The sequence below is a fragment of the Salvelinus sp. IW2-2015 genome, linkage group LG10 (assembly GCF_002910315.2).
Source record: "Salvelinus sp. IW2-2015 linkage group LG10, ASM291031v2, whole genome shotgun sequence".
In the NCBI taxonomy this organism is placed as follows: Eukaryota; Metazoa; Chordata; class Actinopteri; order Salmoniformes; family Salmonidae; genus Salvelinus; species Salvelinus sp. IW2-2015.
The window spans coordinates 8,463,739-8,477,449 of NC_036850.1; the positions used below are offsets into that span (position 1 = coordinate 8,463,739).

A 13,711-nucleotide genomic window follows, 5' to 3' on the forward strand; every position below is an offset into this window, starting at 1 on the left:
CTCCATTTATTTGCTCTAAATGTATCAAGATATGGCATGTAACTCTTCTTATCTCTCCCTCAATATACAACTCCATATTTGTTTTTTATCCTCCCGCACAGGTATTACAGGTCAGTAGATTTCATCACCCCATTTCTGTGCATATAAGCATTTTTGGAGCGACTTAATGGATATAGGAACCTGTTATAGAAGCCAGAGGAGCATTGGACAATGGTGAGATTGATGAGTGTTTGGGTGTTTTCCCTGTGACCCTTCCGCATCTGGCAGGAACAGAGTCAGGCAGGTGTGACAGCCAGAATCCATCTCCCAGTCAGGGGTAATAGGGAGGGGCACTCATACAGAGACAACCCCCTCCCCCTTCCGGTTATAGCCATCATTCCAGGAAGGACTCTATTTGTTTCAGTATCTTCCAGTAGGCTATTGGTCTGCTCTCTTATATGATTAGGACGACTTATGGCATGCTTTCTGACACGTTTTCTCTGCACAAGACTGCTGCTTTGAAGTAACTACACCGATTCCATAGTGGAGTAAAATATACACTACATAGCCAAACGTATGTGAACATCTCCTCGTCAAACATCTCATTCCAAAATCATGGGCATTAATATAGAGTTGGTCCCCCCTCTTTGCTGCTGTAACAGCCTCCACTCTTCTGGGAAGGTTTTCCACTAGATGTTGGAACATTGCTGCGGGGACTTGCTTCCATTCAGCCACAAGAGCATTAGTGAGGTCGGCATTGATGTTGGGCGATTAGGCCTGGCACGAAGTCGCTGTTCCGATTCATCCCAAAGGTGTTCGATTGGGTTTAGGTCAGCGTTCTGTGCAAGCCAGTCAAGTTCTTCCACACCGATCTCGACAAACCATTTCTGCATGGACCTCGCTTTGTGCATGGGGGCATTGTCATGTTGAAACAGGAAAGGGCCTTCCCCAAACTGTTGCCACAACGTTGGAAGCACAGCATCGTCTAGAATGTCATTGTATGCTGTAGTGTCAAGATTTCCCTTCACAGACCCTTATTCCTCCTCCACCAAACTTTACAGTTGGCACTATGCATTGGGGAAGGTAGCGTTCTCCTGGCATCCGCCAAACCCAAGTCTATTCTTTTGTTATTTATTGAGAGGTTGCACAGGTGGGCGTCTGCAGTCGCAATGGTCTGACTCTTTTTTCCGTGGGAGGGAGCCCTAAATAAAGGTTGTTGCACTGCATGTCTCTCTTAGTGGTTTGTAATGTATGTCATGACTCATTGTACAGAACATGGGGGTAAAGTCCCCGAGAAGTGTACTGGTTAAATTTATCCTAGAATAACATTCTTTAATTTTACTGGAATTATTATTCTGGTAAATGTATCATTAACCTATTGTCACGTCGATAGGTTGATAGGCTGTTTTAGAAGGTCTGAATCCTAAGCAACCTGCCTACACATTGTTTGAAGTACAGTAGACCAACATAGTAACTGTAGTAGGCAAAGCTATATGCTGGAAAATCTTGCTAGAGCATTTCACTGGAACTAAGGGGCCTAGCCCGAACCCTGAAAAATAGCCCCAGACCATTATTCCGCCTCCACCAAACTTTACAGTTGGCACTATGCATTGGGGCAGGTAGCGTTCTCCTGGCATCCGCCAAACCCATAGTGAAGCATGATTCATCACTCTCGAGAACGCGTTTCCACTGCTCCAGAGTCCGATGGCGGCGAGCTTTACACCACTCCAGCCGACGCTTGGCATTGCGCATGGTGATCTGAGGCTTGTGTGCGGCTGCTCGGCCATGGAAACCCATTTCATGAAACTCCCTACGAACAGTTATTGTGCTGACTTTGCTTCCAAAGGCAGTTTGGAACTTGGTAACGAGTGTTGCAACCGAGGACAGACGAGTTTTACACACTACGTGCTTCAGCACTCGATGGTCCCGTTCTGTGAGCTTGTGTGACCTACCACTTCGTGGCTGAGCCGTTGTTGCTCCTAGACGTTTCCACTTCACAATAACAGCACTTACAGTTGACCGGGGAAGATCTAGCAGGGCACAAATTTGATGAACTGACATGTTGGAAAGGTGGAATCCTATGACGGTGCCACGTTGAAAGTCTCTGAGCTCTTCAGTACGGGCCATTCTACTGCCAATGTTAGTCTATGGCTGTGTGTTCTATTTTATACACATGTCAGCAACGGGTGTGGCTGAAATAGCCGAATCCACTCATTTGAAGGGGTGTCCACATACTTTTGGTGATGTACTGTATTTCCATGAATAGGTAATACGGTAATGCATGTATCTTCTGAAATGTACTGTACTGTACTTTTTCCCAAGATAAGATTACGAGACAAGCTCTGTTTCATAGGGTACTTTCAGCATATCATATCTAAGTTATTTAATACTGTAGTAAATAAAATGACTAAATGCAGTCATGTAGACTGTCTCTCTTGGTGGTAAAAGCAGCTCTATGCCGTGTGGCCGAATAGCATTGTTCGGGTGCGTAACTCCTGAGCCCTGGAATGTTGTCCTGTCAGTGGCATGGAAAATCCCTTTGTGGCTCAGCTCTGATGTAAATCACAGGTAAGGGGAACCTGAGCCTGGCTGATGTACCAGCAGTGTGCCGTGAAATCTCTGTTGACATTACCTTATGTGCAATTCCAGAAAGAGAGAGAGAGAGAGAGAGAAAAAGACACAGGAACAATTCAAAAAGTCAGTTTTGACTCCTGTCTCTTCCACTGTGGAACTGAATTTAAACAAAAGGCTTGACTTTTTCCTATTTACCAGCTGTCATCTGCACATTAGCAGAACTGAGGCCACCATCCCTGACAGTAACTAGTTATAAAAATAACTCCTAATTTACCTGCTCGTTCTTACATTTACAATACCCCAAAGACCTAACCCGTTTTCTTATTTTTTCTCGGGTAACCTTTTAAACAGACTAAGATATTTCCCAGATTTGATGGGGAGAGAAAAGCAGATAACTTTAAAATGAAGTGAGGTAGCTAGGGAGATGAGTTACACGAAGCAATTTCTACGTTCTTCGGCACCGTAGGGAGGAAGAAATTACTCTCTTCCTGTAGCATATAACAATATTTAGTTGAAATGATCTAGAGTGAAGTGCTGGACTAAAATGGGAGCACTTTATATGAATGTTCAGGACGTTGTCTGTTATTTTGCTGCATTATTTTGAGTGGTGCAGTGTGATGTAAAAGGTCAGGCGTTTTGCAATGGGATAAAGTTATGTAATTTTGGATAGGTCCTGAACTGTGTCTCAGAGCTACAACGATAATGTACTTAGATAGCTGAGTTTCTAAAAAAAAGAAAAAACAGCATGACTGCTGTCTGTGGGAGGGTATGGTGATGTTTCTCTCCCTAGTCAATGGTTCCTTTTTCTCAGCAGTGTGAAACACATGCACACAAGCATGACTCACACAGACAGTGCTTCAGCTTGTAGCTGCGGTCCACTCGGAAGCGATGTGACGTCTTCAAACACAGGTTTGTGTAATTCCACGTTCAACGAGACTATCTGCGTTGACGGTGCTGCCTAATTGAGGGACCTTTTCTGTCCCCTAGCTATCTGAAGGGAGCTGCCAGCTGCTGCTGTGACGAGCACCGCTTTCTGCTACAGCAATGCATCCTTTCCTTTTGTTAATCTAAGAACATAAAATGACGCTGTTATTTGCATATCTAATGACAATCGAAAGCTAAGCTTCTTAAGGGAGGGGGGAATATAAATCTAACCAATAACAGCAATGTTTATACAGTAGATGTATTACATGCCTGCAGATACATTTCTCTCTGATACCTGTACATGAAATATCCCAATGGAGAGATATGCAAGCCATGTTTCTATATAAAATGCAGGTGCTGCTATGTGTTTATTGCTGGATTGTCTACTTAGTTTAATATTCCTGCTTGCCACAGGGTACAGATACATGTTTTTAGTGCACTTGTGACCACATTTTTTTCAGTAGGACATACTTACAATYTATTCCTACAGGGAAAACTCTAACTGAAGTTGTCCATGACGCCTGGTCAAGGACTCAAAGTCTATTCTTCTGTTATTGAAATGTTGCACAGGTGGGCGTCTGCAGCCACAATGGTCTGACTCTTTTTTCCGTGGGAGGGAGCCCTAAATAAAGGTTGTTGCATTGCATGTCTCGCTTAGTGCTTCGTAATGTATGTCATGACTCATTGTACAGAACATGGGGGTAAAGTCCCCTAGAAGTGTACCGGATAAACTTATCCTAGAATAAGAGTCTATGGTTTTACTCAAATTATTATTTTGATAAATGTATCATTAGCCTATAGTCACGTCAATAGGTTGATAGGCTGTTCGATAGGCTGTTTGAGAAGGTTTGAATCGTAAGCAACCTGCCTACACATTCTTTGAAGTACAATAGACCAACATAGCTACTGTAGTGGGTCAAAGCTATGTGCTGGGAAATCTTGGAAGAGCATTTAAAACATCGTTTTTGTGTTTAATAGACACACGTAATAATAGTGTGTTTAATTGTTGACCATGTTTGGTGAAAAAGCTACAAAAAATCTTGTATAATACTCTGTAAATTAGAGTAGGCCACAGCTACGTTTCTACTCAACAGTCCAACAGGAAGAACAGCAGCTCCATTGTCTAAAGGGCAATTCAGAATCCAAAGCTGTGCTTTGCCCTGTGGTCCAGTGTGACATATCCGTCTGACTTTGCGACCACCATTCGCTTAGACACCGTGCACCTCCCCAACATTCCTAACCGACGTGGCGACGGTTGGGGAAATGGCTTGAGACGTGCCAGAATTTGAAAAGTATTCAAGTTAACGGTCCAATATTCAAGAACACTGGTGTGTGGATGCTTTAGGACTCTGATAAGCACTTAACCCTGAACAATGTGTTGCTTGCAGTGGTGTCATTTACAAGATCACATTGCATGTTGTACTGGAGAACGAGATGCCCATCTTCTAACTAATTCATTCAGTTGTTCAATAATTAAAAAACAAAAGATTGTTGAAATATGAATTAGAAACCCAAGCAGCGCCATCTGGACAACAATAACAATCCATCATAACGAAATGATGCATCAAATTACACTTGCGACAGGTTCCATCTGTACCTTGCGAAATCAATCTCATTCTGATTTGAGTAGGTCACCTGCGTGAAAGAAATAAAACAATTTGCTCCTTGATTATTGTTGTTCTGTTCTGGCTTCTCCCCCAGCCTGTGGTGTGTATATTTAGGCGCATAGGTAGGCTAATCATACTGTGGAGGAGGTTAAAGCTAAAAACCTACCCCCGTTTAACAGACCGCACAGCATCCATCTCCTAATGAATTTTTACTGCTACTGCTCCTTTGTCTCTGCACTCTACATAATGCAGAGGTTTCTGCCTGGGCTAAGACCTTGTTACACAGAATCTCAGAGAATGCATATGGAATGGCTATACAATGGATCGATATACTTATTGTGTCAAGTGCATTGACTTTACTTTATAGTTAAATATTTTTATAGCACACTTGTGAAGACGTCAGTAGCAGATTGATTGGCTCAGGTTGGGAAATTGTAACAAATTAAATGAACAGTGGGAATGACTCAATAGGGATAGTTTCTTACATACCAAAGGTTATTCCCTCACTGTAGCGTGTAAGGCCTTTAAAGTGTATTGCAAAATCATTTTCCATTTCCAGGTTTCTCTCAGCAGGCAGTCAGCCTGAAATCCACCCTCCTCTCACACACACACACACACTACAAACTCCTCACGCACGCACGCACGCACGCACGCGCACACACACACACACACACTCCACACTACACCCTCCTCACACACACACACACACACACACACACACACACACACACACACACACACACACACACACACACACACCAACCACACACACCACACACACACCCCAACACACACCACCACACACACACACCACACACACACACACACACAACACACACACCACACACACACACACACACACAACCACAACACACACACACCACACACAAACAACATATTTTCATGGATGAGTACATCTAATTGCATTGGCCTCTTAGACTAAAGGTAGCCAAGTCATTTGCTCTGTGATCCTTTTGCCTTTGAATTAATCTTGAGAAGCAATAGTCTGGCCCAACAATAACACAATGGCCGCCATTTCTTCCTCTTCTCCTCCTCCATAGGGTTCTGCATTGAGAGGTTGCACCATTCAAGACAGTGGATCTGACTTTAATTATTGTAACTCTCATTGTTGGAGTAGTGTGGGTCTCACTGAGGACATTTTTGGCAGATTTTGATTTAAATGGTACTTTCATGGGATGGACTGCAGGGAAAATTGTCCCCAAGAATAGCTAAGTGTATCATATATCATGCATCGAGCCATCTGTTCCTTATATTCAAATGTTATTGCAATATTTAGAATTACAGATTATTCATGTAGGTGTAATTAACAAATTAAATCTTCCTAATGAAAAAATGTCTGTTTAAATTGGTAGACTTCTTGCTCAGAATCAAGTAACTACAMTAAGTAATTCCTTAGTGTAGCCTTAAGGTAAAGTGGAATATACTTTATATATACAGTACCAGTCAAAAGTTTGGAAACACCTACTCATTCAATGGTTTTTCTTATTTTTTTTTACTATTTTCTATATTGTAGAATAATAGTGAAGACATTAAAACTATGAAATTAACACATATGGAATCATGTAGTAACCAAAGAAGTGTTAAACATATCTAATTATATTTAATATTTTAGATTCTTCAAAGCAGCAACCCAATGCCCTGATGACAGCTTTGCACACTCTTGGCATTCTCTCAACCAGCATCATGAGGAATGCTTTTCCAACAGTCTTGAAGGAGTTCCCACATATGCTGAGCACTTGTTGGCTGCTTTTCCTTCACTCTGCGATCTAACTCATCCCAATCCATCTCAATTGGCTTGAGGTTGAGTGATTGTGGAGGCCAGGTCATCTGATGCAGCACTCCATCATCCCTTGAATTCTAAATAAATCACTGACGGTGTCACCAGCAAAGCACCCCACACCATCTCACCTCTTCCTCCGTGCTTCACGGTGGGAACCACACATGCGGAGATCAACCAAAAAATCTCAAATTTAAACTCATCAGATTTCCACCAGTCTTATATCCATTGCTCGTATTTCTTGGCCCAAACAAGTCTCTTCATATTAATGGTGTCCTTTAGTAGTGGTTTCTGTGCAGCAATTCAACCATGAGGGCCTGTTTCACGCCGTCTCCTCTGAACAGTTGATGTTGAGATGTGTCTGTTACTTGAACTCTGTGAAGCATTTATTTGGGCTGCAATCTGAGGTGCAGTTAACTAATTAACTTATCCTGTGCAGCAGAGCTAACTCTGGGTCTTCCTTTGCTGTGGRGGTCCTTCATGAGAGCCAGTTTCACCATAGCACTTGATGTTTTTTGCGACTGCACAAGAAGAAACTTTCAAAGTTCTTGACATTTTCTGGATTGACTGACCTTCATGTCTTAAAGTAATGATGGACTGTCGTTTATATTTGTTTATTTGAGCTGCTCTTGCCATAATATGTACTTGGTCTTTTACCCAATAGGGATATCTTATGTATTTTATTTTTATTTATTTKACCTTTATTTAACCAGGTAGGCCAGTTGAGAACAAGTTTACAACTGCGACCTGGCCAAGATAAAGCAAAGCAGTGCGACACAAACAACAACACAGAGTTACACATGGAATAAACAAACATACAGTCAATAACACAACAGAAAAGTCTATATACAGTGTGTGCAAATGAGGTAAGATAAAGGAGGTAAGGCAATAAATAGGCCATAGTGGCGGAAAAATTACAATTTAGCAATTAAACATTGGAGTGATAGATGTGCAGAAGATGCATGTGCAAGTAGAGATACTGGAGTGCAAAGGAGCAACAATTAAATACAGTATGGGGATGAGGTAGTTGGATGGGCTGTTTACAGATGGGCTATGTACAGGTGCAGTGATCTGTGAGCTGCTCTGACAGCTGGTGCTTAAAGTTAGAGAGGGAGAAATGAGTCTCCAGATTCAGTGATTTGGGTATACCACTCCTACCTTGTCACAACACAACTGATTGGCTCAAATGCATTAACCTCACTTGGGTATGTGGGACGGTAGCGTCCCACCTCGTCAACAGCCAGTGAAACTGCAGGGCGCCAAATTCAAAACAACAGAAATCCCATAATTTAAATTCCTCAACCATACAAGTATTTTACACCATTTTAAAGATACACTTGTTGTAAATCCAGCCAAAGTGTCCGATTTCAAAAAGGTTTTATGACGAAAGCACACCAAACGATTATGTTAGGTTTGAGCCAAGTCACAGAAAAAGACAGCCATTTTGCCAGCCTAAGAGAGGAGTAACAAAAAGCAGAAATAGAGATAAAGATACCAAATTAAAGCTACACTGGTTGTGAATCCAGCCAACATGTCAGAATTCAAATAGGCTTTTTGGCGAAAGCAAATGATGCTATCTGTGTGCAATACAGGATTAAAACCAACTGTAGCTAGCTTTCTGGTCACGCGCTTCTAACAAACAGGACACTTCGAGTGACCCTCCTTCAAGATGGCCGTACTTCTTCATTACACAAAGGAATAACCTCAACCAATTTCTAAAGACGTTGACATCCAGTGAAAGCGGTAGGAACTGCAAGAAGGTCCCTTAGAAATCTGCTTTCCCAATGAAAACACATTGAAAAGAGAGTGACCTCAACACCAACAAAAACTCTGAATGGTTTGTCCTCGGGGTTTCGCCTGCTAAATAAGTTCTGTTATACACACAGACATGATTCAAACAGTTTTAGAAACTTCAGAATGTTTTCTATCCAAATCTACTAATACTATGCATATCTTATCTTCTGGGGATGAGTAGCTGGCAGTTTAATTTGGGCATGCTTTTCATCCAAAATTCAGAATGCTGCCCCCTACCCAAGAGTAGTTAAGAAGGAAACATATTCCACAAATTAACTTTTAGCAAGGCAATTTAAATACATTACAGGTGACTACCTCATGAATCTGGTTGAGAGAATGCCAAGAGTGTTCAAAGCTGGCATCAAGGCAAAGGGTGGCTACTTTGAAGAATKTAAAATATAAAATATGTTTTGATTTGTTTGATGTCTTCAGTATTATTCTACAATGTATAAAATAGTAAAAATCAAGAAAAACCCTTGAATGAGTGGTGTCCAATCTTTTGACTGGTACTGTATATGATGCCATGTTTTTAGTACTACATCCCCTATGATGGCAACTGTGACCTCATACAGTGAGAAATTGTTACTGTGACCAATGTGGACATCATATCTGACCCTTTACCTGATCGTGATCTAATCAAATAAGAACGTATAGGAAATAGTCATTCTCATTATTTTACCAGTTGTAAACAGGGTTTCAGTCTGATCATACTTGCTCATATGTTGCTTTGCATATCATATCATATATATTTGTTAACCACACACAGATAGCCCACATCCAAATTTCTTAGGATGTAAAAAGCAAGTATTTTAGGATGAATTTCACCACACAAATTAGCATATAAGGATTTAAGCTTCCAGGGCGAACTGCACAAAGAAACCCTGGCTAATTGAGCCTTGCGATGAGATTCAGATGGGGAACTGCTCTGACATGCTAGACGCCAGCTGACACCCAGCCTTACAGGGTGACAGGGCCCCCTCTCCCTCACACTCCCTCACCCTGCAGAGAGGAGCAGCACATGTCCTCTCCACCACTTGCCCTGACAAGGAGCAAAATCATTAATTTGCCATGTAGGGCTTAACGCTACACTTAAGTGTGGAGCCTGAGGCCGAGGGGAATGAAATATTCCTCATTAGAATGCACTATTGTTCCACCGACTGCTATGAAAGCTCATCTTGAGTATGGAGTGACATGTTTTCTCCTGAGCTTGACAGTAAAAGCAGCCCCATGTGGCAGTGATTGAGGGTACAGTGGGAAGGGGGTCCGATTCCCCTCATTGTGCATTGGGATTCATAATGAAGCAGTGAACTATAACGCAGGCCAATAAGCATGTCTGAGTTCTTACATGCCGAGGGGTTTCTAATAAACATAGATACATAGATGCATGATGGGAAGTCCGGATATGTGAGCAGTTTCCATTAWKATGCAAGGCTGCGGTTGTGACATTGCTATTGGGTTATTTTCCACTCGTTAATCTACTTATACTTATTTAGTGCAGACGTAGTCTTTTTTTAATAACATTTTTTTTGTTTAAACTTTTTTTCAACTCAGAGTGCAGTTTGAGGGTTTGCGTGGTTGAGTGTCTGTACCATATAACGTTATTGTTGCAATTGCGAATGTGGACAGAACAGTTTTAATGAACACAAAACGGTTAAGGTTAAAAGTGTTCCCAGAATGTCATTSTTTYCCGGTTCACTTTTGTTGCCTTGCTAACTTGGATAATGATAGACAGCCTTGTCAGCCCCGTTTCTTTAATTCTGCTCTCTGATGATCACTTGTGCATTGTGGTGTAAAGATCATCCTACGAGAGGGAAAGAGGTACCATTTACACTGGACATTATGCACTGTATCTAGTAACATTCTGGTGAGAATGGGTTTCTCACAGTTTACTGTACATACATGCATTACTATGATGGGGGGTTGATATTTATTTTTGTTCCATTATTAGAATAATTGATACAATTATACTAAGAAGACTTCGTACCGTGTATGATTTTTCTTTGCCAGCTTTGTATTTTAACACACACACACACACACCCACCCACCCACCCACCCACCCACACACACACACACATACACACAGAGAGAGAGAGCCTCCAAGTAAACTGACATACATTAATTTGGGCTCATTTAAGGGGTTTCGTAGTGTGTGGAATGTTGTGAAGCTGTTGTGTTAATGAGCTACATCTTTCATGTGAAATGATGGCACAATTAGGAAAACAAAAGTGCAAGGTGTGACAATTTAAGCGAATATGCTTTGTCAGTGTCTGTGAACAGCACCTTTGAGACAGTATATGCATAAAACGGGTTTATAAAACAATCGTGGAGGCTTTATAGAGGTCTGGATTTCTGTACACACATTTTACCTTGTTACTCTGTCCCCGAACATGGTCTCAAAGGAATACCTCTGGCAAATTTCAGGGCAGAAAATGAAATGGAAGTTGCTGAATAAAATGTTCTGGTGCAAGATCTTTACAAAAATACAAATTAGAAAGAGGACCTCTTCTGTCCATGTTTCAGACCGATGGTGAACATTGTCCAATTTGCAAATGTTCTACTTTAAGATCCCATCCCCCCCCCTGCAATCCTTAGTTACTTACCTTTGGGATCAAGTTCCTAATATATGGATAGAATAAAACCAGKCATATCCGCTCCTCATTTGAAGAAAAAAAAAACTCCAACTGTCTCTTACCTTGGAGCTCCATTTCTCTTATCATCTTATTCCCTATGAATCTCTTTAGTCGTTTTAAACATGAAAAGGGTCGTCTGTACTTGAATCCACTAATGTTCACACAATGTGTGCTCGCTTGCCAGACGGCAGTGTCAAAGACCTTGACAGGTGACTCTATACATAGGCAGTGATGGAAAAAGTACTCAAGACTCATACTTGAGTAAAAGTAAAGATACCTTAATAGAAAATGACTCAAGTAAAAGTGAAAGTCGCCCAGTAAAATACTACTATTACTAATACTATTTGGTTTTAAATATACTTAGGTATCAAAAGTAAATGTAACTTCTAAAATATACTTACGTATCAAAAGTTAAAGTAAATGTTAATCAAACCAGACGGCAAGATTTTCTTGTTTTATGAATGTATGGATAGCCAGGGGCACACTCCAACACTCAGACATAATTTAAAAACAAAGCATTTGTGTTTAGTGAGTCCGCCAGATCAGATGCATTAGGGATGGCCAGAGATGTTCTCTTGGTAATTGTATGAATTAGACACTTTTCCTGTCCTGCTAAGCATTCAAAATGTAAATAGTACTTTTGGGTGTCAGATAAAATGTATGGAGTAAAAAGTACATATTTTCTTTAGGAACATAGTGGAGTAAAACTAAAAGTTGTCAATAATATAAGTAGTAATGTAAAGTACAGATACCCCAAAAATGTACTTAAGTAGTACTTGAAAGTATTTTTACTTCAGTACATTACACCACTGATTTATAGGTAATGAAAGTGTTTGAGGTTGTTTAGAAAGAAAACAAATCTCTGGCCATAGAGTGTTATTCGCACTAATGTGTACTGGCATTACTATTTGTATACTGTGTTTCATGATAAGATAATAAGGTAGACACGACCCACTTTCTATAGTGTATCAGTTCACCATAAGCTTTGTTCTCAGTGGGCTTCAGTTATTAATATGTACGAAAAATRGTTTATGACTACCCCAGTCGCGCCAACATTTGTTTTCAACATTCATAAAACTCTTATCAATTAACTTAAAAGATTATGCCAGTGATATAAGAATAAATTGTGACGCTTACCAATTCATTCCTTTTTTTTCAGCTACACACAGATTTGGATGTTGGCAGCACACCAATAAAGTATGTCCTGGCTGGCGAGGGGGCGGGTACCATCTTTGCCATCAACGAGATTACGGGAGATATTCACGCCATGAAGAGACTGGACAGAGAGGAGAAGGCAGAGTACACGCTTACAGCACAAGTCACTGACAGAGACACCGATCAACCCCTGGAACCGCCCTCGGAGTTCATCATAAAAGTGCAGGATATCAACGACAATCCGCCACAGTTCGTTGAAGGCCCCTACCGGGCCTCTGTCCCAGAGATGTCTCAAGTGGGTAAGTCAAGTGAAGGCCTTCACTTCTCTTTCTGCAGGCATACAAACTCATCTCTACATKATTTGAAAATATAATCTTTATTTATGTGTAATTGTAGGGTATTTGGGTAACTATTGTGATATGTAATACCCACACTTCTGTTTTGATAACATTGGTCATCATTGAAATACAAACTTAGATTTTTGCCTGACTTTTCAATTACATGTTACCATCATGAATTCCTTGTTGTCGTATTATTATTTTACCTTCATTTAACTAGGGGAGTCCGTTAAGAACACATTCTTATATTCAATGACAGCGTAGTAACAGTGGYTTAACTGCCTCGTTCAGGGGTAGAACGACAGAGTTTTTACTTTGTCAGCTCGGGYATTCGATCTTGCAACCTTTCGGTTACTAGTCCAACGCTCTAACCACCAGGCTACCTGCCGCCCCTAATATTAAATATGGTCCTCAGTGTTGAGTAGTAACAATTCCTGCAAGGGGATACCATATATGCTTTCAACACAATGTTTGACATATTCCTTAACAATATTGTATATAACCACTACAAAACCTTTTGTATGTAACAGTATGTACTATATTCATATATTCACATATTTATTTCAGCCAAGCATTCAAATTAGCAGTGCCTGATCACACATTTCAAATATAGCACACAAAGTTAGCAGTACCTGAAAATGAATCGGCTCATGTATTTCAAGGGTTTCAATACTGACCTTGGAATGGTTACCTAACTGTGAGTATTTTGTAGAAAATCAGAAACAAGTGGGAGAGCAGGATGCATCTCTTCACCTTTTTGACATGCTGCCTTCAGAAAGAGACATATAGTGGTGTGGTTATTTGTTGGGTACTGTTGTTCCCTATCATGATGCTGACATAAGTCAGATATGATTTTACTATGACTGCAAACACATATTGCAGCCACCAACATTGCAGTTTTCTCTTAGTGTG

At 40.8% G+C, this 13,711-nt stretch overlaps 1 protein-coding gene across 2 annotated transcripts in view; it reads left to right on the forward strand.

Annotated features, from left to right (window-relative positions):
• cdh8 (cadherin 8) overlaps positions 1-13,711 on the forward strand; it is a 104,896-nt gene that overhangs the window by 26,815 nt on the left and 64,370 nt on the right. For both annotated transcript variants that reach the window (XM_023995259.2, XM_023995258.2), the window contains exon 3: positions 12,466-12,760. In XM_023995259.2, coding sequence (XP_023851027.1) covers positions 12,466-12,760 — 295 coding nt within the window. The remainder of the gene's footprint in view (positions 1-12,465; positions 12,761-13,711) is intronic.